At 41.1% G+C, this 23,161-nt stretch overlaps 1 protein-coding gene across 1 annotated transcript in view; it reads left to right on the forward strand.

The window, feature by feature from the left end:
- LOC116622219 (zinc finger protein 208-like) overlaps positions 1-23,161 on the forward strand; it is a 57,123-nt gene that overhangs the window by 12,215 nt on the left and 21,747 nt on the right. Inside the window, 1 exon segment of the mRNA XM_032388481.1 lies at positions 5,932-8,089. Within this exon segment, the coding sequence (XP_032244372.1) occupies positions 5,932-8,089 (2,158 nt within the window).

The raw sequence follows: 23,161 nt of genomic DNA on the forward strand, positions 1-23,161 counted from the left end.
CCCTCCCCCTCTGCCCCCCCCCCCCCCCGCCCCCGCTCTCTTGCTCTCTCTCCTCTCAAGTAAATAAATAAAATTAAGAAAAAAAGCAATCTTCTCTAGTTTGTGTGGTGACTGAGGTTTTCTATTCTTTTTCTTTTTTTCCCCCACATGGATAACAAATTGAAGTGTATTCCGAAAATGTTATATTGTGCTTTCTTTTCATTTGCTTTAACTAGTCACTTCTTCACGTGGATTAATGGCACCACAATCTTGGAGCAGACTTCTGTGATTTGTCTCCATCTTTTCCTGCCTCTAGTGATGTTTAGCCATCTCCCAGGACCATACACCCAATGTCACTTTTCTTTTTTAAGATTTTATTTATTTATTTGAGAGACAGAATGAGATAGAAGGGGGAGGGTCAGAGGGAGAAGCAGACTCCCCGCTGAGCAGGGAGCCCGATGCGGGACTCGATCCAGGGACTCCAGGATCGTGACCTGAGCCGAAGGCAGTCGCTTAACCAACTGAGCCACCCAGGTGCCCCCAGTGTCACTTTTCATGTCAAAACCTTCCATGCGCCTCTTTGCTCTGATGAGTGATTATTCCTATATCCCATAGCAGAATGGCCTCCAGAAGCTTGGCAGTAGCAATCATTTACTTGTTCTATAGATTGTAGCTCGGATCTTGGCAAACCGATAGCTGGTCTACCATTCTCTCTCTCCTTCCTTCACTGGAGGCAGGGTAACCCCTTCTGCAGACTTTATGGCCTATCACATGAGTATGCTCAAGTCATTAGATATTGTCTCTAAAGGGGTCCCGCCCACAGGGACAGGTTTTGGCTGAAAAGATTCTTGCTGTGATTTTGGATGAATGCTTCTTTGGCATGTTTACACAGTGGCCAGGGCTGTGTCCCTTGTGGTACATGTGGGTCTTCTTTATTTTCAAGACCATTAATGTTAGCCCTGTGGACTCTTGTTTGGAGGGAGGTTAAAGGTACATTGACTTTTAAATTTTCGTCTGTGTGTCACTGCCAAATGAGCAGCAAAAGATCATGAAGAAAAACATATCTTGGATACTGTTGTGGATATCTTCTCAAAATCATACATTTGCTGTAGGTAGCATTGTTGTTATTCCTTGAAATCTTGTTGTGAGCTCAGTGGTCCCGTGATTTTCATCCACTCCAGGTACAAAGAGTAGGTCAACTGCAGTCACACGATCATTTCCTCCGGATTTTCATCTAAGTTCAGAGCCACCAAAAGTATTTTTTTTTTTTTTTTAAGATTTTATTTATTTGACAGAGAGAGACACAGCGAGAGGGGGAACACAAGCAGGGGGAGTGGGAGAGGGAGAAGCAGGCTTCCTGCGGAGCAGGGAGCCCGATGCGGGGCTCGATCCCAGGACCCTGGGACCATGACCTGAGCCGAAGGCAGACGCCCAACGACTGAGCCACGCAGGCGCCCCACCACCAAAAGTATTTTTGACATTGTGACCACCTCTGTTGCATTTTACAAAATCCTTCATCTTTTTTTTTTTTTTTTTTAAAGATTTTATTTATTTATTTGTCAGAGAGAGAGCACAAGCAGGGGGAGCGGCAGGCAGAGGGAGAAGCAGACTCCCCGCTGAGCAGGGAGCCCGATGCAGGACTCGATCCCAGGACCCCAAGATCAGTCGCTTAACTGACTGAGCCACCCAGGCATCCCTCCCCTTCATCTTTTATGTCTACGTTGCTCTTTATAATATTCCCTATTGATGGGTGGTGAACACCTCTGCCCTAATTCCTATGTGTTTCCCAATTCTCAGACCTATTATTGTCATGAGCCATGATTCCACTGTTTGCAGGACCTGCTTTGCCTTGGTTAGGTGTACAAAATCCTCTCATCAGATACGTGTAAATTGTATGCTTTCACACAGTTGAGGTGTTCTTCACACATCTCCCTTAGGAAGTTCATTACAGAAATTTAATGTAGACCGCCATGGGTACCGGGATTTGTTTACCTGGACCCACAGGGACAGTGCAGAAGTGAATGCTGTAGCTCACCCAATTCTTCTGCATTGTATCTTGCCAATTATAGTCTTGAAAAATGTTTCCTGATGTAAACTGATTTTTAAAATTTTTAAAGTTTTCATTTATTTTACAGAGAGAGCGTGAGCACATGACGGGCGGGGTGGGTGGGATGGGGAGAGGGAGAGACTCTCAAGCAGACTTCATGATGCGCACTGAGCACGGAGTCTGTTGAAGGACCTGACCCTATGACGCTGAGATCATGACATGAGCCAAAATCAAGAGACAGACACTTAACCGACTGAGCTACCCAGGTGACCCAAATTGAGTAGATTTTATCCCAGATCTTGTGTCAGATTAATTAAAGTTTGATGAGATGGTGTACATATGGGAAGATTAGGCAGGAGCCAAGCTGGGGTCAAACTGAGTGGTGGATATTGTTGGGAGATAATTGTATGGTTTTAAGTTTCTCCACGTGTTAAGGATAGAGGTATTGAAAGTTTTTATTCTTAGTTGTCTTTCCTCTGATGTGCGTGTATTAAAAAGCTTTGGAATATAGTGATAATATCTTGCCCTTGGGTAGAGGACAGATTTGTTTACTGTAGAGGAAAACAGAGATGTCTCCTTCTATGGCAAAAGTTCAGGAAGGTATCCTGTATGCTCCTTCAAGATACTGGAGTTTCCTGTGCTCAGGGTCTCACAGATATGACACAAACCCACTGCATGTGCAGCATCTACCTGTCTCAGCTGGGGCTGGGGGGCTGGCGAGTGAAATTAGTGTGATCAAGAAGCTTAAGCTATTTGATGTGTCGTGAGCCATAAGATCCCTGGACTTGAGTCTGGGAGTCCTGTCTTCTGCCATCAGTGGAAAATTGTTATAGGCAAACTTGTTCCATCATACAATGTGTGGAATGTGGAATTTTTATACTTCTTGGAATTATTCATGGACCTTATTCAAAATGAAATGGATATTTATGGGTTTGTTTCTGCTTTTATTTGTTCATTTGTTTATTAGATTGCACCTATAAATGAAATCATACGGTGTTGGTCTTTTTTGCCTGATGTATCTCAATTACCATAATACTTTCTAGGTCTATCCACATTGTCATACACGGTAAGAAACAACAAAAAAAGCAGAAACAGACCCAGTATAAAACAAAAAAACAAACTGCTGCTTACTGGAGTGGAACGGAGAGGGATGATGGGCAAACTGGGTAAAGGGGAATGGAAGGTACACGCTTTCAGTTATGGAATTAAGAAGTCATGGGGATAAAGGATACAGCAGGGGGGATATGCTGAGTGGTATTGTAATAGTGTTGTGCCAGATGGTAGCTACGCTTGTGATGGAGAAACATTTCTGATGCAAATGGCCATCAACAGAAAGCCAGAGCACCAAACACCTACGTGGAGTAAACTAGACTTTTTTGTTCTTGTATTGTGTTTATCCTGCTTTGGTACCAGGGTAGTGCTGGGCCTCATAAAATGATTTTGAATGCTTTCCCTCCATTCCACTATTTCTAAGATTTTGATGAAGATTGTCATTAATTTCTTTCTTTTTTTTTTTTTTTAAGTTTGATAGAATTAACCAATGAAGGTATGTGGTCCTGGGCTTTTCTGTGCTGGGAGTTTTTTTTATTCCACATTCAACTTTCATTCTTGTTACTGGTTTGAGAAGATCTCCTATTTCTTGGGTTTAAGATTCATATTTCAATCTTGGTAACTTAGGTATTTTTACGAATTATCTGCGGGTTTTTTAAGTCACCTGATTTGTTAGTATATGATTGTTTATAGCAATCTGTTATCACACTATATATTTCTGTAGTTATCTGTTGTGTTTTTTTCTCTTCCATTTCTCATTTTGATTTTTGAGACTTCTCTTTTATTCTTAGTTAATATAGTTAAATTTTTGATTATTTTTTGGACAATCTGGGCATTAATTTCAGTGTTATTATTTATTACAGTCTGTGGTTTATTTATTTCTGATATTTCTTTGTTATTTCCTTCCTCCACTGAATTTCAGCTAAGTTTCTTCTTTTTCTAGTTCCTTGTCTTAAAATGTTAAGAAGCTAAGTTGGGGGTGCCTGGGTGGCTTGGTCGGTTAAGCATCTGACTCTTGATCTCAGCTTAGGTCTTGATCTCAGGGTCTTGGGTTCAGGACTGGGTGAGCTGATTAGGCTCCATGCTAGGTGTGGAACCTACTTTTAAGGAAAAAAAAAAAAAGAGGAGAAAAAAAGTTGAAAAAAGCAACTTAACTCAAGCATTTATAGCATAAAAAAATTGAAAATGGAGTGTCTAGTTGAAAAAATTAGTAGAAATAAATAATGCTAGTGATGACCAACAAAATACCAAAAAAATAAGGTTTCCTTAGGGTTTTTTATAGATCATATCATCTGTAAACAGATAAATTTGCATTTTCTTTTCCAGTTTGGATTCCATTTATGTATTTCTCTTGCCTGTTTGTTCAGACTAGAATATCCCTTACTGTGTTGACTGAAAGTGGTGAAGTCCCTTCATTACCTTGTTTCTGATCATACAGGAGAAGCTTATAGTCTTTTACTATTAAATATATTAGATTTCAGCTTTTCATACATATATGGCCTTTATTAGGTTGAGGTGGTTTCCTTCTATAAAGTATAAATACTTTACTGAGTATTTTTAATAATGAAATGTTGTCCAGTATGCTCATACTCTTGTTCTGTATCAATATGATGGTCATTTTTGATCTTCGTTAATGTGGAGTTTTAAATTTATAGTTTTCCGTATGTTAAAACACCCTCAAATTCCAGGAAGAATTTCCTGTTAATTATGTTGTAAAATGGTAAAATGTGCTTTTGATTTTCAGTTTGCTTTATTTTATTGTGGACTTTGGATGACTACAGGTAGTAGTTTATAGCCTTCTCTGCTTGTCGTGTCTTCCCTTGTCTTTGAAAACCTAGTAATGCTGGTGTCACAGAGAGTGTTTTGATAATTTCCCTTCTGTTCACTCTCTAAAAATGTGGGAAGAGACTTGAAGTACTTTCTCATTAAATCTCTGAATTATCCAGTGAATTCATCTGGCACAAGACTTTTCTTTGTTGGGAGTTTTTAAATTACTTTTTCAATCTAATTAGTAGTTGTAGATCAGTTGTGAATTTTTAAATATTTCTTCATGATGGGGTCTGCCAGGTAGCTTACATCTTTTTTGAAATTTATACACATTTTTGGTATCTATTTCTTGGTATATAATTATCCATTGTCACTGCTTATTTGTATTTCTGTGGTATCAGTTACACTGTCTGCTTTCACTTCTTCACTTCGGATTTAGTTGGTTTTCTTTCATTCTTTTTCTTTTTTTAAGATTTTATTTATTTATTGGAGAGAGAGAGAGCGCACAAGCGGGGGGGGAGGGGCAGAGGAAGAGGGAGAAGCAGCCTCCCCCTTAAGCAGGGAGCCCCATACGGGACCCGATCCCAGGACCCTGGGATCATGACCTGAGCTGAAGGCAGATCCTTAACCCACTGAGCCACCGAGGCTTCAGGTCTTCTTTCATTCTTACTTGATTTTGTTAAAGGTCTGTTAATTTTTGTTGATCTTTCCTGAAAACCAGCTCTCCCAGTTGTTGATATTTTCCTATTTTTGCTATTTCCTATTTTGTCCGTTTCTGTTGTATGTTTAAATTTCCTCCCATCTGCAAATTTTGGGCCCATATGGAACTTTTCCTGATTTTTTGAGGTATAGGAAAGGGATGTGTGCTCCAGCATGACAAGACTACAGAACTGTGTATTAGGCTATGTGGTCAGTGTGTTTGCAAGTTTATGTGTCCATGCAGGAATGAAGTCCTGATGATTCCTTCTTAGCCACCTTGCTGATGTTCTCTGACTGATTTTCAGGTTGTATATTAGAAGTTGTCAGCATATTCATCTGAGAGTAGTAAGTGGAATGATTTTACTTTTCTCTTATTTGATATCTTTCAGCCATATCTTCACATGACATCCAGAGCTTCATGCCAAAGCCGAGCATAGAAGCTTCTTTCCAAAAAGTGTCAATGGGTAGACACAAAAATAGTGACATTGAGGATTTACACTTAATTATAGACCGGGACAATGATGGGAAGAGTGAAGGGTATCAAAGATATCATGAAGGACATATCCAGACTCAGACAACTGCCCATAATAAGAATCTCACTGTCCAAAATGGTGAACGATATAAAACATTTTGGAAAACCTCCCTTTTTAAGTCAGCTGTTTCCAAAAACCAGTGTGATTCTGCAAGTAAAATCTCAAATCAAGTATTCAAACATACATATTTAGGGAAAGACAGTTTGGAAAATCTGGAAAGTTACCTAGTCCCTGCTGAAAGTAATTATTTGGACCATTCTGACAAAAGGATCGGATTCACTGTTCAGTCAAATATTTCTGAAAATCAGAAATTGAAAAATGAAGAACAAAGTGCTAAGTGGGATCCATTTGAGAGCTGCTTCACCAAGGAGTCGACCCTGCAGAATTACCAGAGCCTTTTCAATGGAGACAGAATTGCTCAATGCATTGAATCTGAGGAAACATTTAAGCAGAGCTCAAATGTTGATAAACATCTGAGGACTCATTTTCCAGGAAACCATTATGAATGTAATAAATGTGGGGAAGTCTTCTATCAAAACTCTAACCTTATTATACATAAGAGTATGAATATGGGAGAGAATCCTTATAATAAATGTGTGAATGCTCTTAACCAGTCCTCCAGTGTTGGTGACCGTCAGAGAATTCATGTGGGAAAAAACCCATTTGGATGTAAAAAACCTGGGAACGTGTTTAGTCAATCATCAAGACTAAATATGCCTAAGACAATCCATACTGGAGAGAAAAGTTTCATTTTTAAGGAATGTGGCAAGGACTTTGACTGGCACTCAGCACTACCTCAACATCAGGGGATGCATACTGGAGAGAAACCGTACAGATGCGAAGAATGTGGTAAAACCTTTAAGGTCTGCTCATCAGTAAATAGACATAAGCGAATCCATACTGGAGAGAAACCTTACAAATGTGAAGAATGTGGCAAGGCCTTTAACCAGCAGTCAAGCCTCACTGAACATCACAGAATTCATAATGGAGAGAAACCTTACAAATGTGAAGAATGTGGCAAGGCCTTTATCCAGCGCTCACACCTTATTAGTCATCACAGAATCCATACTGGCGAGAAACCTTACAAATGTAAAGAATGTGGCAAGGCCTTTAACCACCACTCAGGCCTCACTCAACATCACAGAATTCATACTGGAGAGAAACCTTATAAATGTCAAGAATGTGGGAAGGCCTTTAACCATGACTCAAGCCTTACTCAGCATCACAGAATCCACACTGGAGAGAAACCTTACAAATGTAAAGAATGTGGCAAGGCCTTTAATCAGCGCTCACACCTTATTAGTCATCACAGAATTCATATTAGAGAGAAACCTTATAAATGTAAAGAATGTGGCAAGGCCTTTAGCCAGCACTCACACCTTATTCGACATCACAGAATTCATACTGGAGAGAAACCTTACAAATGTGAGGAATGTGGGAAGGCCTTTAATAGGCATTCATACCTTACTCAACATCACATAATTCATACTGGAGAGAAACCTTACCAATGTAAAGAATGTGGCAAAGCCTTTAACCAGCACTCAAGCCTTATTCACCATAACAGAATCCATACTGGAGAGAAACCTTATAAATGTAAAGAATGTGGCAAAGCCTTTAAACATGACTCTACACTTACTCAGCATCACAGAATTCATACCGGAGAGAAACCTTACAAATGTAAAGAATGTGGCAAGGCCTTTATCCAGCACTCACAACTTATTAGTCATAACAGAATCCATACTGGAGAGAAACCCTACAAATGTAAAGAATGTGGCAAAGCCTTTAATCACAACTCAAGCCTTACTTACCATCACAGAATTCATACTGGAGAGAAACCTTATAAATGTAAAGAATGTGGCAAAGCCTTTAAACAGCACTCAAAACTTACTCGACATCACAGAATTCATACTGGAGAGAAACCTTATAAATGTAAAGCATGTGACAAGGCCTTTAAACAGCACTCACACCTTACTAATCATTACAGAATACATACTAGAGAGAAACCTTAACAAATGTAAAGAATGTGGCAAGGCCTTTAAGCAATGGTAAACCATGATTCCTGATCAGAAAATGTATTGTGGAGAGCATTTTACAAATATGCTGAAAGTGGCAAGCCCCTTACAGTACTTAAGCCTTACTCAGCATCAGAGAGTTCCTACGGATGAGAAACATTACAAAAGTAAAGGATGTGGTAAACCTCTAGAGGTACATGCTCAACATCATAGCTATCATACAGGATAGTCGCCGTAAAGTATAAAAGTTGCAATGCCTTTAACTGGAATTCAATCCTGAATCAGTATCCCAAAATGCACACTAGATTCAAATCCTACAAACGTATGAATGAGGAAAGACCTTTTTAAATATACACTTTAGAAAACATTAGAGAGTACAGAAAGGAAAGTAACTTCAAAAACATAAATATTTAGAAATGTATTTAATTGAACATCAAATGTCAATAAATGTCACAGAAATCAATAGAAAGCAGTACATCAGTTACTCTGTTTAGACAGTACTCTACATCAAAATACTTAATTATAAGGAATAATACAAAGTTAAACATTTAGATGACGTATATGCTCTTATGCTTCAAAAGATTTACAAGGGGGGCGCCTGGGTGGCTCAGTCGTTAAGCGTCTGCCTTCGGCTCAGGTCATGGTCCCAGGGTCCTGGGATCGAGCCCCGCATCGGGCTCCCTGCTCCGCGGGAAGCCTGCTTCTCCCTCTCCCACTCCCCCTGCTTGTGTTCCATCTCTCGCTGTGTGTGTGTCTCTGTCAAATAAATAAAATCTTTAAAAAAAAGAAAAATAATAAAAAATATTTACAAGGGATGGATTTTTGCATAGGTACAATTAATTTCAGTATGTGCTTTTGTTTTATACTGACCCTATGTGAGTTTTGTGACTAGTAAATATCAATGCATATCTACTCTCAGACCACTCTAGAAAATTAACTTATGCCTAGTGGGTGTGTGAAATTACGTGGCTGCATGTTGCTACATCAAAGATGCGATAGGCCCTTCTTAGGTGGGTTTTATGCGTATCTAATTTTACATGGCAGGTGAATGAGAATATGATATACAGTATACGAGGAAAATCTAAATGGAGATGTTGTTCTTGGTTATAACATTAATGTAAATTACCATGAAATAGGTGTTCAGAACATCATTCCCCATTCATTAAAACTAAAAAAACTTCCTGGATATTATAAATAAAATGGTTTACTAATTGGCCTTTAAGGGAAAAGAGATGGCAGTCCAGTAAACTACTATGTACCTTCATAATAGCAATTGTTGTAAGATGAGACTATCAGTGGATGTGGTTGAAATGAGGAAATCAGCACAGATACCAGAAAGAGAATAGGTAACTCTTCCCTAAAATGACATAGAATTGTACATTCGTATTTTTTGAGTTACCTCAGGCCTGAAAATGTTTTAGTATGGAAATTGAGCTGTTAAAAACTTAAAATCAGCCGCTACAAGATGCCTTCTTTTAAGCCTCACGGTAACCAGAAAGCAAAAACCTGTAGTAGATACACAGTAGATAGGGAAAAAAGAATCTTCAGTATACCCCTATAGAAAATCATCAGATCACAAAGATAGAGAGCAAATGAATAAGAAAGGGCAAATAATTCTAAAACAGACTGGAAACAATGAAAAGAATGACAACAGTAACTCCATACCGTATCAATGCTTACATACCTATATCAATGCTTACGTTAAATATAAAGGGACTAAATTCTCCAATCAAAAGTTATAGACTGGCTGAATGGAAAGAAACAGAAGACCCAAGTATATTTTCCTTCGAGGGGACTCACGTCAGCCTTAAGAACACACACAGACTGAAAGTGCAGGTGTGGGAAAAGCTGTTCCATGCAAAAGAAACCAAACGAAATCAGGGTAGCTGTGCTTACACATCAGACAAAATAGACGTTAAGCCAAAGACTATAGTAAGACACAGCACAGGTCATTATAAAATAAAGGGGTTACATTGTGCAGTGTTTGTAATTATGTGATGTTTTGCAGAATAGCAAAAAGGATTTCCACCGTTCTGGTTTGTGCAATGTTTATGTACCTCTGTATCTTAATGTGTCCCCTAAATGGCTAGTTGATATTCAAAAACCTATTTCTGTGTTTTGAGGGTTGGGGAAAAAACACTAAATGACAATTTGAGAAGAACTGACTGCTTCCAGATTTTGATGTGTGTGGAAAAGTACCATTGCAATGATAGTCTTGGTAATTTACTGTAACAAGTAGCTGGTAGTTCATTAAAACCGACTTGCACAAGCTAATAAATCTTTTCCACAGTATTCAGGTTTCTAACCTCTGGCTGTTATACATTGCATACTTTTTCACACTTTATTTAATTTACAATGTTCTCTGCTATTTAAAGCCCCCAAATAACTAACTTGTCCTTTCAGGAAGGTTATCATAATACCCTTTAGTAAGAGTCCTGATACTATTTCTGAGCAGCTTTTCTTTGTATACAAGCAAATGGTAGGCATTGTATGGGTCACTTTTGCAATACTTCTGGTAGTGGATTTAGTTCAAGTTGGGTTGTTTCTGAAATGTACATCTGCACATAAGAAAACCTTACATTCTGCTTTGATTTTTAGACTACATGTGAGTAAAGGTTTTGTACATACGCTATATATGCATTTACCAAATACAAAACACTCATTTCCTGTTCACGAAAGGTGGCTAATGTGTACTTATGAATTGCTTATAGTGAAGCTGTAGGTTTGTATATTTATGTAGCATCTTTATTAAGACATTTACTTCTGTGTATTGCCTTTTGCGCTTTGAGCTATATAATCTTTTGTGCACTGCATTGTTGTGTTGATTTGGTCAAAGATTGGATGCATATGAGTCACTTCTAAAAACTAGTTTTGTTCGATAAATATAGTAGTAATCTATGTTTTTCAAATATAACCTGCTTTCCCTAAAAAAATAAAATAAAGGAGTCAATTCAGCAAAAGGGTCACCTTTGGAATACTTACGTACCCAACATCAAAGCACCTAAATATGTAAAGCAACTATTAATAGACAAGAACAGAAAAAGAGACAGCAATACAATAGGGGACTTCAATACTGCACCTTCAATAATGCACAAAAAATCAATAAGGAAACATCAGACTTAAATGACATTTAGCAGATGGACTTACAACATTCCATCCAACAACAGCAAAAAACATATTCTTATCACATGCACAAGGAACATTCTCCAGTATGGATTATATATTGGGCCACAAAACAAGTCTTAATAAATTTGATTGAAATCATACCAAGCGTCTTTTTCAACGACAATGGCATGAAACTAGAAGTCAGTTGCAAGAACAAACCTAGAAAAATTACAACCATGTGAAAAATAAAGAACATGCAGCAGCATTACTCCTAATAGGCAAGACATGGAAATAACTTGCGTCTGTTATCAGATGAGTAGATAACGAGGTGCACATCTAGAATATATGCTGACTATAATTACAATACTATATTGCCTATTTGAAAGTTGCTAAAGAGTAGCTCTTAAAAATTATCACACATGCAAAGAATTGTAACTGTGAGGTAACGGATGTTAACTGTGGTAAATGTTTTGCAAAATATATACATAAATCATTAAATTGTACACTTTTAAACTTATGTTATATGTCAGTAATATTGAAGAAAACTGGAAAAAAGTTAAATAAGCAGATTAGGTATGAGGTTAAGATGAGAGTGGTGATAGCTAAAGAGTATGAAGTTTCTTAGGTGGTGGTAAAATGTTTGACAGTGGTTTGCTTATACCTATGTGTGAATTGGTTAAAAAGCTGTCAATTGTACACATTCAGTGGGTAAATTATATGGCATGTAAATTATATCCAAATAAAGCTGTTTAAAAAGAACCAAAATAAGAAATCCCTGCATAAGAAGACCTAGTATTAATGACAAATATCAAAGACTAAATAAATTCAAATATTAATTAACACACACGTATGTGCACACACATGTAAGATTTCAAATGGAATTTGGCATTTAACTTTCTCCTCTGTTTTAATATTTGTGATAATACAAAAATAATTTTTCAAAGAAGTACATGGTATGGAAGTTCTGTCTAATTAGATATACAGTGTTACTAGTGTTAAGTTCAGCAGGCTGACGTTGGATGAAGAAAATGTGCGGAATTAAAATCTATATTAGCTTTCTCCAAAGAATCAATAGAATGGACATGTACATATCTATGTATATTTTTTATCCATATTTCTATAGATCCACAGATAGAGAAATAGATACAGGTTTATAATATATAGAAATTAGAGTAGAAGATTTCCTTTAATGAATTTGCTAATACGATTGTTGAGAGCTGCCAAGTTTGAAGTCTGCAAAGAAGGCCAGCAGGCTGGCGACCCAGGGAGGTGCTGATGTTGAAGCTTGAGAATCTGTAAACAGTCTGGAGACAGACATAGGTGAGTAGGAAAAAGTACCTCTGAAATATACAGGTAATTCCTACGTTCTCTAGAATGGACTGTCTAGTAAGTGATACGGCCTTATTTGGGTAAAACTTTAATATAAACTAAATGGAAAAATGCAAATTCTAAAAAGTTAAACGTAATCTTATAACTTAGAATATTGTGACTACATGCATGAGAATATACAGTATTTGCAAACATGCACTAGTACATACCTTCCACAAATGGTAGCAAACCAGAATTACGGGAGGGTGTTTAATTATATTGTTCGATAATATCATCAAGGACCATATTCACAATGTGTGCCACTGAAAGGAGTAAGCACTGCCACTTTAGGTGGAAATTCATGGCCCAAAGATGTGGAGTGATGGCCAGGGAATAAATGGAGAACACAGAGTTTGGGAGCTTGGGGTAACAGAGCCACAAGGGAAGAGAGGACAGGATCCATGATAGTTTCTTAGGGCTGCTGTAAAATCTCACAACTGGCTGGTTAAAAAACCTGAAAAATTGTTCCACAATTCTGGAGGTGTTGAGACGTCTGAAGCCAAGCTGTTGGCAGGGCCACACTTTATCTCAAGAATTAAGTCTTTCGGGGCGCCTGGGCGGCTCAGATGGTTAAGCGTCTGCCTTTGTTCGGCTCAGGTCATGATCCCAGGGTCCTGCGATCCAGCCCTGCCTCAGGCTCCTTGCTCAGCAGGGAGCCTGCTTCTCCCTCTCCTCCTGCCTCTCCCCCTGCTCATGCTCTCTCTCTGTCTCAAATGAATAAATCTTAAAAAAAAAAAAAAAAAGAATTAAGTCTTTCTTCTAACTTCTGAGGACTGTCAGCTATCTCTGACCTTCCCTGGCTTGTAGATGCATCACTCTGTCCCTGCCTTCCTTTTTACACACCACTCTGTGTCTATATTTCCCTCTTCTCTTGATGCCCGGGGGGCTCAGTCCGTTCACTGTCTGCCTTCGACTCAGATCATTATCCCAGGGTCCTGGGATCAAGTCCGGCTTCGGAATCCTTGCTCAGCCGGGAGCCTCCTCCTCCCTCTGCCTGCAGCTCCCCCTGGTTGTGCTCTCTCTCTCTCTCTCTCTCTCTGACAAAATATTTTTTAAAAATAAAAAATAAACTTCCCTCTTCTCAGTAGGACAGCAGTCATTGAATTGGGGTTTACCTGAATCCAGTATGACCTCATTTTAACTTGATTAAATCTGCAAAGATCCCACTGCCTACGGTTACAATTACATGTAGTGAGGATTTCGACGTGAGCATATTTGCTTGAGGCACACCATGTAATGCAACATGATGAAAAAGCATTAGGTTAAATGCCCCTGAGGGATTAAAATGCACTATGGGTTTTAAGGTTGGGGGTGGAGTGTATTCAGGGACATTAAGAACATGAGGGATATGTGTGTTGAGGGAATAAGAGGGTGAAGGAAATCATGGGAAGGAAGGGGATAATGGATGAGGAATTGGCAAAGGCAGTTAAAGGCAAGGTTGGGTAAAAGGCATGCAAACCTTACTGCCTAGGAAGCGTTACAGAACATAGGGGTGGAAGGGGGAGAGTTGCTTGTGAATGGAGGCCTGGGGATGTTCAGTGTTTCAACCAGAGATAAAGGGTGGGAAGAACAGATGATGCCTGGGGAACATAATGGGCATAGAGAGTTAATGGGGTGGAGGGGGATCATCGGAACTGGGAGAATAGTGGACATCAGTAGACGAAAGGGCCCATGAGAAAGAGGGAGTGTAGGGTTGGGGGTAATGGGTTCAGGGTCATGAGGAAACTAAGGACTCCTGATAAATGATGGCTCGGATATTGAGGACAATAGACATAAAAGACAATAGGCTAAAGTTACTGGATTTGGGGGCGGGGAGGGGATAAATGACAATAGAGGAGCAGGAAAGAATGCATGGAGGTACTTGGTACAATGGAGGAAGTTTGGACTGAGGGCTCTAGAATCAGGCAAAAAAATGGGTTTATTGGTATAGAGGTCTAAAATGCTACTGGTGGACTTAGAAGAGCAATGAAGACTAGGAGGGTCATTTTCAGGGAGAGAGTTAGGTTTCATGGAAAACCTGCTCAGCGGGAGCATGCTGCTTCTGCCTGCCATTCCAGCTGCTTGTTCTGTCAAATGAATAAATAAAATCTTTAAAAAAATAAAAATAGGGGCGCCTGGGTGGCTTAGTCATTAAGCATCTGCCTTCGCCTCAGGTCATGATCCCAGGGTCCTAGGATGGAGCCCCACATCGGGCTCCCTGCTCAGCAGGAAGCCTGCTTCTCCCTCTCCCACTCCCCCTGCTTGTGTTCCCTCTCTCGCTGTGTCTTGTCAAATAAATAAAATCTAAAAAAAAAAAAAATCATAAGGAAAATACATTTACAGTGCTCTACTGTATTTATCCAAAAAAAAAAAATCTCTGTGCAAGTAGACCCATGCACTTCAAACCCATGTCTTTCAAGGGTCAACTTTAGTTTCTAATAGTATTGTCCCGGAAATCTCTACGTGTTTATGTTAAATTGCTCATTATTTGTGTTACAAAATAAACAGGAAATTGGCTTAGGTAGAATATAATCCTACAAAAAGTTTCTGCTAGGCAAATTTAGGAAGAGAGAACTGGGAATATCCAATTAGCAAGGAGATCAGAAGTCTAGGAAAAAAAAAAAAAGAAGCCTAGAGCCCTCTGCCTCTCCAGCTCCACCCAGAACCCTCTCTTCTGAAGCTTTTCTAGGTCTGGCCCCACCCTGGGTTCTCCCGTCATTGAACAGATTAGAGCAGGTCAGAGGTTTGGTTCACTGCTCCTCCCACATCTCAATGGTAGGTGCTAATGTTTGACACCCCAAATCAGATATATGGGAGCAAATAATAAGGGAGCGGAAGGCAAGGTAAGGACAAAAGCAGAAGCTGGACCCCACCACCTCTCTGCCACCATACTCCTGGGTGGGACATGTGTGACATTCCTCCAGGAAACTCCCAACAGTCTTAATGTTAATGCTTTGCTAGAGGGAAAAACAACCTTAACCTGACAATAGCAAGGTCTCCAGTATCCTGAGGGTCTTCTTTAGCATATGAAAATCCTTTTGGACACCTTCCTTTTTCCTTACCTCCCCCAACTCCATAGTGTATAATCAGCCGTTCCTCACAACCACACTGCAGCAGCTTTCTTCCCATTGGTCCTGTCCCTGTGCTTTAATAAAATAACCTTTTTTTGCACCAAAGACATTTCAAGAATTCTTTCTTGGCCATTGGCTCTTGAGCTCACCAACATTCCAAAACTACATCATAAAGATTGTATGTTTGGTGCCTTACTTTCTCATTAAATTCTGTGCCTGAAAGGGGTCGGGACAAGCCCCACCAGAACGTGCCACTTTGGCATGTGGATTATTTGGACCTGAAGGCAATCAAGACCCTGTGGGCCCAAGAGAAACTTTTGCTCCTCCCTTAACTATAGAGAGGAATCTAAATTGGGGGCCCTTTCCAAAACGAGGGTCATTACAGGAGATAAATTTTACTGAGTGATCGCTCTGTGTGGCAGAGCAAACATCTAATTACCAGTGTCAGGGAGCAAGAACTCACGTCCTCTTCAAGGGTCCTAGCTGGACTAAGAATCAAATTGACATGAGACAGATTAACAAGAGAAAATCACAGTTAATGGCATTTGTACAAGGAATCTACATAGACGTGGAAATTTTAAAGACAGGCAAAATGAGGTATATATGTGATTCTGAACTGAGGAGAAGGGGGTAGGGATCTGAGATTTCAGAGGAAAGGAATGTAATTCGCAGGGCAATAGGAAAAGCAGATGTTTGGTAGGCATTTGCCCTACAATAGAGATGAGTCACTCAGAGAAAATCAATTTGTTAATAACCTTTATTCTGGAAAAGACCTTCAATTTAGATTCTTCTATGTGGTTAAAACATTTCTGCTTTCAGCTCAAAATAATCCATACACCGAAGTGGCACATTCTGGCGGGGAGTGGGGGCAGCTGTCCGGAACCTCTTCACCAAACACCTGCTCTTCTCCTTATTACCTTGTCAATTGCATTTCTTTATCTTGAAATCCCACACTCCTATTCCCTTCTTCTTGGTTCCGGGATGACATACATACCTAATTTTGCCTGCCTGACTTTGGAATTTGCATGTGTTTGTGGATTCCCCATATGTGTGCTATTAAATCTTATTCTCTCTTGTTAATCTGTCTCACGTCAATTTAATTCTTAGCACAGCTAGAACGACCTTGTAAGGGACAGGAATTATTACTCCCCAAAAAGGGAACAGGGCATTCTTGTTCCATGACAGCTTCAAGAGCCAACCCGTTCAGCACCCCGTTTTCCATTTCTGAACATCTAGTAGTCACCCAGGTTTTAAAGAGTAAATATACATATTATATTGTGAAATGGAAAGGGGACCAGGTAGTACTTTTCTTTTTTCTTTTTTTTTTTTTTAAAGATTTTATTTATTCATTTGAGAGAGAATGAGATAGAGAGAGAGCATGAGAGGGGGGAGGGTCGGAGGGAGAAGCAGGCTTCCTGCCGAGCAGGGAGCCCGATGCGGGACTCGATCCCGGGACTCCAGGACCATGACCTGAGCCGAAGGCAGTCGCTCAACCAACTGAGCCACCCAGGCGCCCCCAGGTAGTACTTTTCAACTGTCTCCATTTCGACCTTAAGTCTCTACTTTGTAATGGATTCCGTTCTCCTTGCTAGCTTATCTTTTAGCTCAGGCGGAAGGCCCAGTAGGCAGAGCATTCCAGGAAGGGAAAGGAAACTACACCGTCAAACAATAGGGCCTGCCCTGAGCCAGCAAGACCCCAAGTGCCTAACACAATACAGTGACCGGCCTGACCTCTACCACCCACCTGTATGTATCACCACCCTTTGTCCTGTGTTTTCTTTATCCAGATCTGGAAGCACATCCAGCAATTTGGAGACCATCTTTGAGCCGTTGCTCCACCGCCTTCTCTGTGGTGGCCTTCCTGAAGTAAATTCCTTTCTTGTTTTGCTACTGATGGGGTTTTGGAATATAGGTGAGGTTCCGTGGCGTGGAGTCCGGAGCCAATGACTGAGAAAGAATTCTTGAGACATCTTTGGTGTAAAATGGCGGTTATTAAAGCACAGGGACAGGACCCATGGGCAGAAAGAGCTGCTGCCCCAGGCTTGGGAGGGGTGGCTGATTATATACTATGGGGTTGGGGGAGGTAAGGAAAAGGGAGGTTTCCAAAGAAGTTTCATATGCTAAGGAGGACATACAAGATACCGGAGGCCTTTCCTTGTCAAGTTGAGATTCCCATATTGAGAAGGTCTTTTTTCCTCCCTCTAGCAAGGCGTTAACATTAAGATAGTTGGGAACTTCCTGGAAGAATGTCACACAGGTCCCACCCAGGAGTGAGAGGTGGGGGGAGGTTGCAGGGTGTCCGCTTAGGCTTTGTCTTCAGCCAGCCTTCTGCTCCCTCATCATTACCACTCATCTGTTCGCTGTTGGCCAGGGCGCAGGGAGGGGTGCAAGAGCCCGTGGCTCCTGGGGTCCCAAACGGACCAGGTTTGGCCACTCACTGCTGACAAAATCCAAGGCAGAAAGACACATGGCGGGGAGACAAGAGAGGAGGTTCTTTCAGGGAGGCCCACACCGGGAAGACAGCCAGGTGATGTCCCAAAGACTGTCTCCAAAGTGCTGGAAATATTTCCAGGTTTATATAAGAAAAATTGGGGGGGCAAAAGTGAGGGGGTACCTGCAGGCAGGCAGCCAGCCAAGGTCAGATCTGTCCTTGTCTGGGAGTCCATCGGGGGTGGGGTCTTTCTGGCTCAGGGCAGTCCCGGTTGCTTGACCGGGTAGCTTCAGTTCCCTTCAGGGGATGCTTTGCCCTCAGGATCTTCCTGCTGAGCCAACAGACAAGCTGGAAGGAACCCAGCGGGCAAGTCTGAGGTCAAACCTGAGGCCGCCAAAGTCGTCTTTCTTGCCTTTGGATTTTGTCAGCTGTGGGTGGCCGAACTAGGTCTGGGACCACTGGAGCCAGGTGTTCTTGCACCCTTGGGTCCTGGTTACAAAATAATTACTGCAGTCAATGGAATAAACACATCCTTCACCTGCCATAGTTAAGATCTGTGTGTGTGTGTGGTGAGAACACTTAAGATAGCCTCTTCTAGCACATTTTTTTTTTTTTTAAAGATTTTATTTATTTATTTGAGAGAGAGAGAATGAGAGAGAGCACATGAGAGGGGGGGAGGGTCAGAGGGAGAAGCAGACTCCCTGCCGAGCAGGGAGCCCGATGCGGGACTCGATCCAGGGACTCCAGGATCATGACCTGAGCCGAAGGCAGTTGCTTAACCAACTGAGCCACCCAGGCGCCCTCTTCTAGCACATTTGAAGTGTACAATACACTCCTATTAACTCCAGTCACCATGCTGTACATTAAACATTCAGTGCTTATGCGTCCTGCATCATGAACCATTTCACCATTTGACCAACATCTGAACATTCCCCCCATGCTCAGCCCCTGGGAACAGACATGCTAGTCTTTTATAGTTTTGCCTTTTTTTAGATTCTGCATATATGTGATTTCATACAGTATCAGTTTTTCTGTGTGTGGCTTATTTAACTTAACAGAACGTCCTCTAGGATTATTCTGTTGCTGCAAATGGAAGGAGTTCCTTCTTTTTGGAGGCTGATACATGTACCGAGAATAAATTAGATGAGGTACCTTTGCCAGGAAAAGGGCTAATACCAGAGATGAACTTTTTTTTTTGGACTTTATTTATTTATTTGAGAGAGAGAGAGAGAGTATGAGTGGGGTTAGGGGCAGAGGGAGAAGTAGACTCCCTGCTGAGCAGAGAGCCTGATGCGGGGCTCCATGTGGGGCTCAATTCCAAGACCCTGAGATCATGACCCCAGCTGTAGGCAGATGCCTAAACGACTGAGCCCCCCAGGCGCCCCCCAGGGATGAACCTTGTATAAAGAGCGGCCTGCCTGGTGTGGCAAACATTTGTTTGACAAACATTTGCTCTTTCCTTTTTCCCGTGAATATACTTCCTCCTTTCTGAAATTCTCAATCCCTAGCCCCTTCTCCTCGAGTCACAAGGGCATGTAAGCCTCAGTCGCCTTTCAATCACCTGTCTCTGAGTCTCATATTGTTGCAGGGTTCTTGTCTCAGGGAGTCAAGGAATGAATCTCATGGACACAAAAGGGTGAAGTGAAAGTTTATTAAGTGAAGGTGAGAACAGAAAGAGAGAGCTCTCTAGAGTGAGAGGGGTCCTGAATGGGTTACCACTAAAGGCTTTTATGGTTGGTCTTTTATTTATTTTTTCTTTTTTAAGATTTTATTGAAAACTGACCAGGGAACTTAAATCTTTTTAAAGCCTCTACCACTGACAGCACTGTGATTACTTCTCTTTTGAATATATCATCTCTGACGTTTAAGACAAACAAGGTGGTCTGGTTATGTTCCCTTATCTCTGGTTTCTTTACACCTCAGTATTTCTACACATCTAGGATTTCTGTGAGCCTGTGAGCCCTACCTATCTCTTCCTACCTAGTCCCACCTGTCCCTTACTCAGTATCTTTGAGGTTCCCATATTAAGAATTTTTTTTCCTCTTGTGAACCTGTCTTGTGTCTGCTTAATTATTAGAAGGACAAAGAATTATGGGGCACCTGGGTGGCTCAGTCGATTAAGCATCTGCGTTCGGCTCAGGTCATGATCTCAGGGTCCTGGGATCGAGCCCCATGTTGGGCTCCCTGCTCTGTGGGGAGTCTGCTTCTCCCTCTCCCTCTGCCACTCCCCTGCTTGTGTTCTCTCTCTCTCTCACTCACTCACTCTCTCAAATAAATAAATAAATAAAATCTTAAAAAAAAAGGACAAAGAATTGAAAACAGATGAAGAAAAATGTTTTCCTCTCCTACACTTTCATTTTGTTGGCAAAAAATGACCTCCGTGCTTCAAAGCCAAAACAGAATGCAAAGACAGTTTGGGATAAAGAGGAACGGTACCTTTCTTGCTTTGCGAGAGGGTGCAGCAGTTTAGGGCCTTCAAAACTGCAAGGCACTCAGAGGAAGGGTCGGGGATTTTGTAGGGAAATACAGTGATGTGGGAAACAAAGACAAAAGAAAAATTATTAAATTTCCTTACTGCTTGCAGCACGTTGACAAGTCTTTGAGGTGGGCAGAGTTACATTCCTCCAGGCATTCAACTGCCTGGATGTTAACACTTTACTAAGGGCAAAAGGTAATCTTAGCCTGACCCCCAGGATCCTGTAAGTCTACTTTAACATATAAAAATTCCTTTGGAAACTTCTTTATCTCTAGCTCCCCCTCCCCCTAAGATACATGTTGGCAATCATCCTCCAAGTACCTGTCCCACTGATACACATCTGAAGGGTCTCATTGAGTAAGAGACATGTGGGGCTGGGTAGGGAGAGATAGGTATGGGGCTACATGATCAGGCTCACAGAAATCCCAAAAATGCTTAGGCACAAGGAAACCAGGGATAAGGAAACAAACCAGACCATCTTGCCCTTGGGCATCAGAGGTGGGTCTTTTTATGGCAGTCACATTGTGACCAACAAAGAATAACCAGGTCCCAAAGAAGAAGTGAGCCATTAAAGATGTTATCACCAGCCCTTCCTCAAACCCAGACTTCACAGGAATGTTAAGGCCACAAGCTCCCGGGTCAGTTCTAAATAAAAGACCGTCAGTGGAGGCCCACCTTGGCAACCCTGTCGGGACCCCTCTTACTCTTGAGAGCTTTTTCTGTATCCTTGCTTAATAAAACTCTTATCACTTTATTCACTCTCCTTTGTCCTCGAGATTTATTCTTTGACTCCCTGAGATAAGAACCTCACACTCCCGCTTCAACAGGATCTAGCTGGTTTCGACAGGAATTGTGTTTGTGCCACCAGCGTCGTTTATCATGTTTTCAGTGTGCTACCAGATTCCTTAAAAGAAAAAAGAAAGGGGGGGCTAATAAGGGAGGAGGGGAGGTTTCTCAAAAGAGAAAAAAAGCTTACTTAGTTTAATATCATGCCTCAGGGATGTTTTAATGCAGCCATTTTGATTTTGTTCAACTTGATGCTTTTAAGTGGCTTCAATTTCAGTCACCAGGAGAACCATAGTAAGACTACTTCATATTTTACGGTGAGAAACCACTGACTATTTTCTAGAATGGCTAAATTTCAGTGAAAATATTGAATTAGAATTCTCATTTACTCCTGATGGTGATGTGGGAAACAAAGGCAAAAGAAACAATTAAACCTCTTTACTGCCAACAGCCCATGGCCAAGTCCTTGAAATGGGTAGAGTGACCTTCCTGTGGGAGCTCAACTGCTTGGATGTTGACTCTTTGCTAAGGGCAAAAGACAATCTTAACAATAACATCCCTACCTCCCAGGATCCTGTGAGTCTATGTTAACGTATAAAAAATTCTTTGGAGACTTCCTTTATCTCTACCTCCCAGGATACGTGTTAGTAATTATCCCCCAAGCATATGGCCCACCAATATACATCTCAAGTGTCTAATGACTGAGGGTTTACTGAACAGAAATAAATGAGCTTTTCCCTAAAAATAGCTAGCCCTGTCAACAGCCTGGAAGTCTTGTTCCCAAAATACTTTGGAAACTTGTGCTGTCTTTATTCCTCTCCCAACTTGGAAGTGTATAATCAGTCACCTGTTGGAACCGAAGCGCAGCTCTATCTGCCCACGGGTCCTGTCCCTGTGCTTTAATAAAACCACCTTTTTGCATCAAAGATGTCTCAAGAATTCTTTCTTGGCCATTGACTCCAAACCACAACATTCTACATAAATGGGAATTTAAAAAGTGCATTCAATTTGGAAAATTATTTACCTACGGAAGGAGCACATTTTGTCACCCCAAAATATGTCTCTTTAGCATAAGGCTTACTTTAGGCTGGGTTTTTTTTTTTTTTTTAATTTTTTTCTTTAAAGGTTTTATTTATTTATTTGAGAGAGAGAGAGAGAACATGAGAGGGGAGAGGGTCAGAGGAAGAAGCAGACTCCCCACTGAGCGGGGAGCCCGACGCGGGACTCAATCTGGAGGCTCCAGGATCATGACCTGAGCCTAAGGCAGCCGCCCAACCCACTGAGCCACCCAGGTGCCCCTAGGCTGGGTATTTTAGAGAAAGAGCAGACAGGAGTGCCTGGGTGGGTCAGTCGCTTAAGCGCCTGTCTTTGGCTCAGGTCGTGATCCCAGGGTCCTGGGACCGAACCCGAAATGGGTTCCATGCTCAGTGGGGAGTCAGCTTCTCCCTCTCCCTCTGCTACTCCCCCTCCTTGTGTTTTCTCTCTCTCTCAAATAAATAAATAAAAACTTAAAAAAAAAAAAAAAGAAAGGAAACAGCAAAGAAAAAGCTCTGAAACCTAGTCTGGTTATTTTGTAAGAGACATTTGCATTTCTAAGGGAAAACTTCATTTTTAAGACTGTCTACTTCTGTGTAGCAGAAAGAGGGAGAAAGTGTAAATCTCCAGAAACTCTATAATCAGTGGACAAGGCATGGATTAAATCGGAATATCAACCATAGCCTCGATTACTGCTTTTTGCCTGGTCACCTCCCCAAATGCTTCCCAATAGGATCATGTGTGGAGTTTCAAGAAAGGATCATATCCGGTGCCCCCCAGCCCGGATTCTGTCAAGCCGTGTGGGTGGGAACAACAGTGTTGT

Source organism: Phoca vitulina, unplaced genomic scaffold (assembly GCF_004348235.1).
Source record: "Phoca vitulina isolate PV1807 unplaced genomic scaffold, GSC_HSeal_1.0 scaffold52, whole genome shotgun sequence".
Lineage (NCBI taxonomy): Eukaryota > Metazoa > Chordata > Mammalia > Carnivora > Phocidae > Phoca > Phoca vitulina.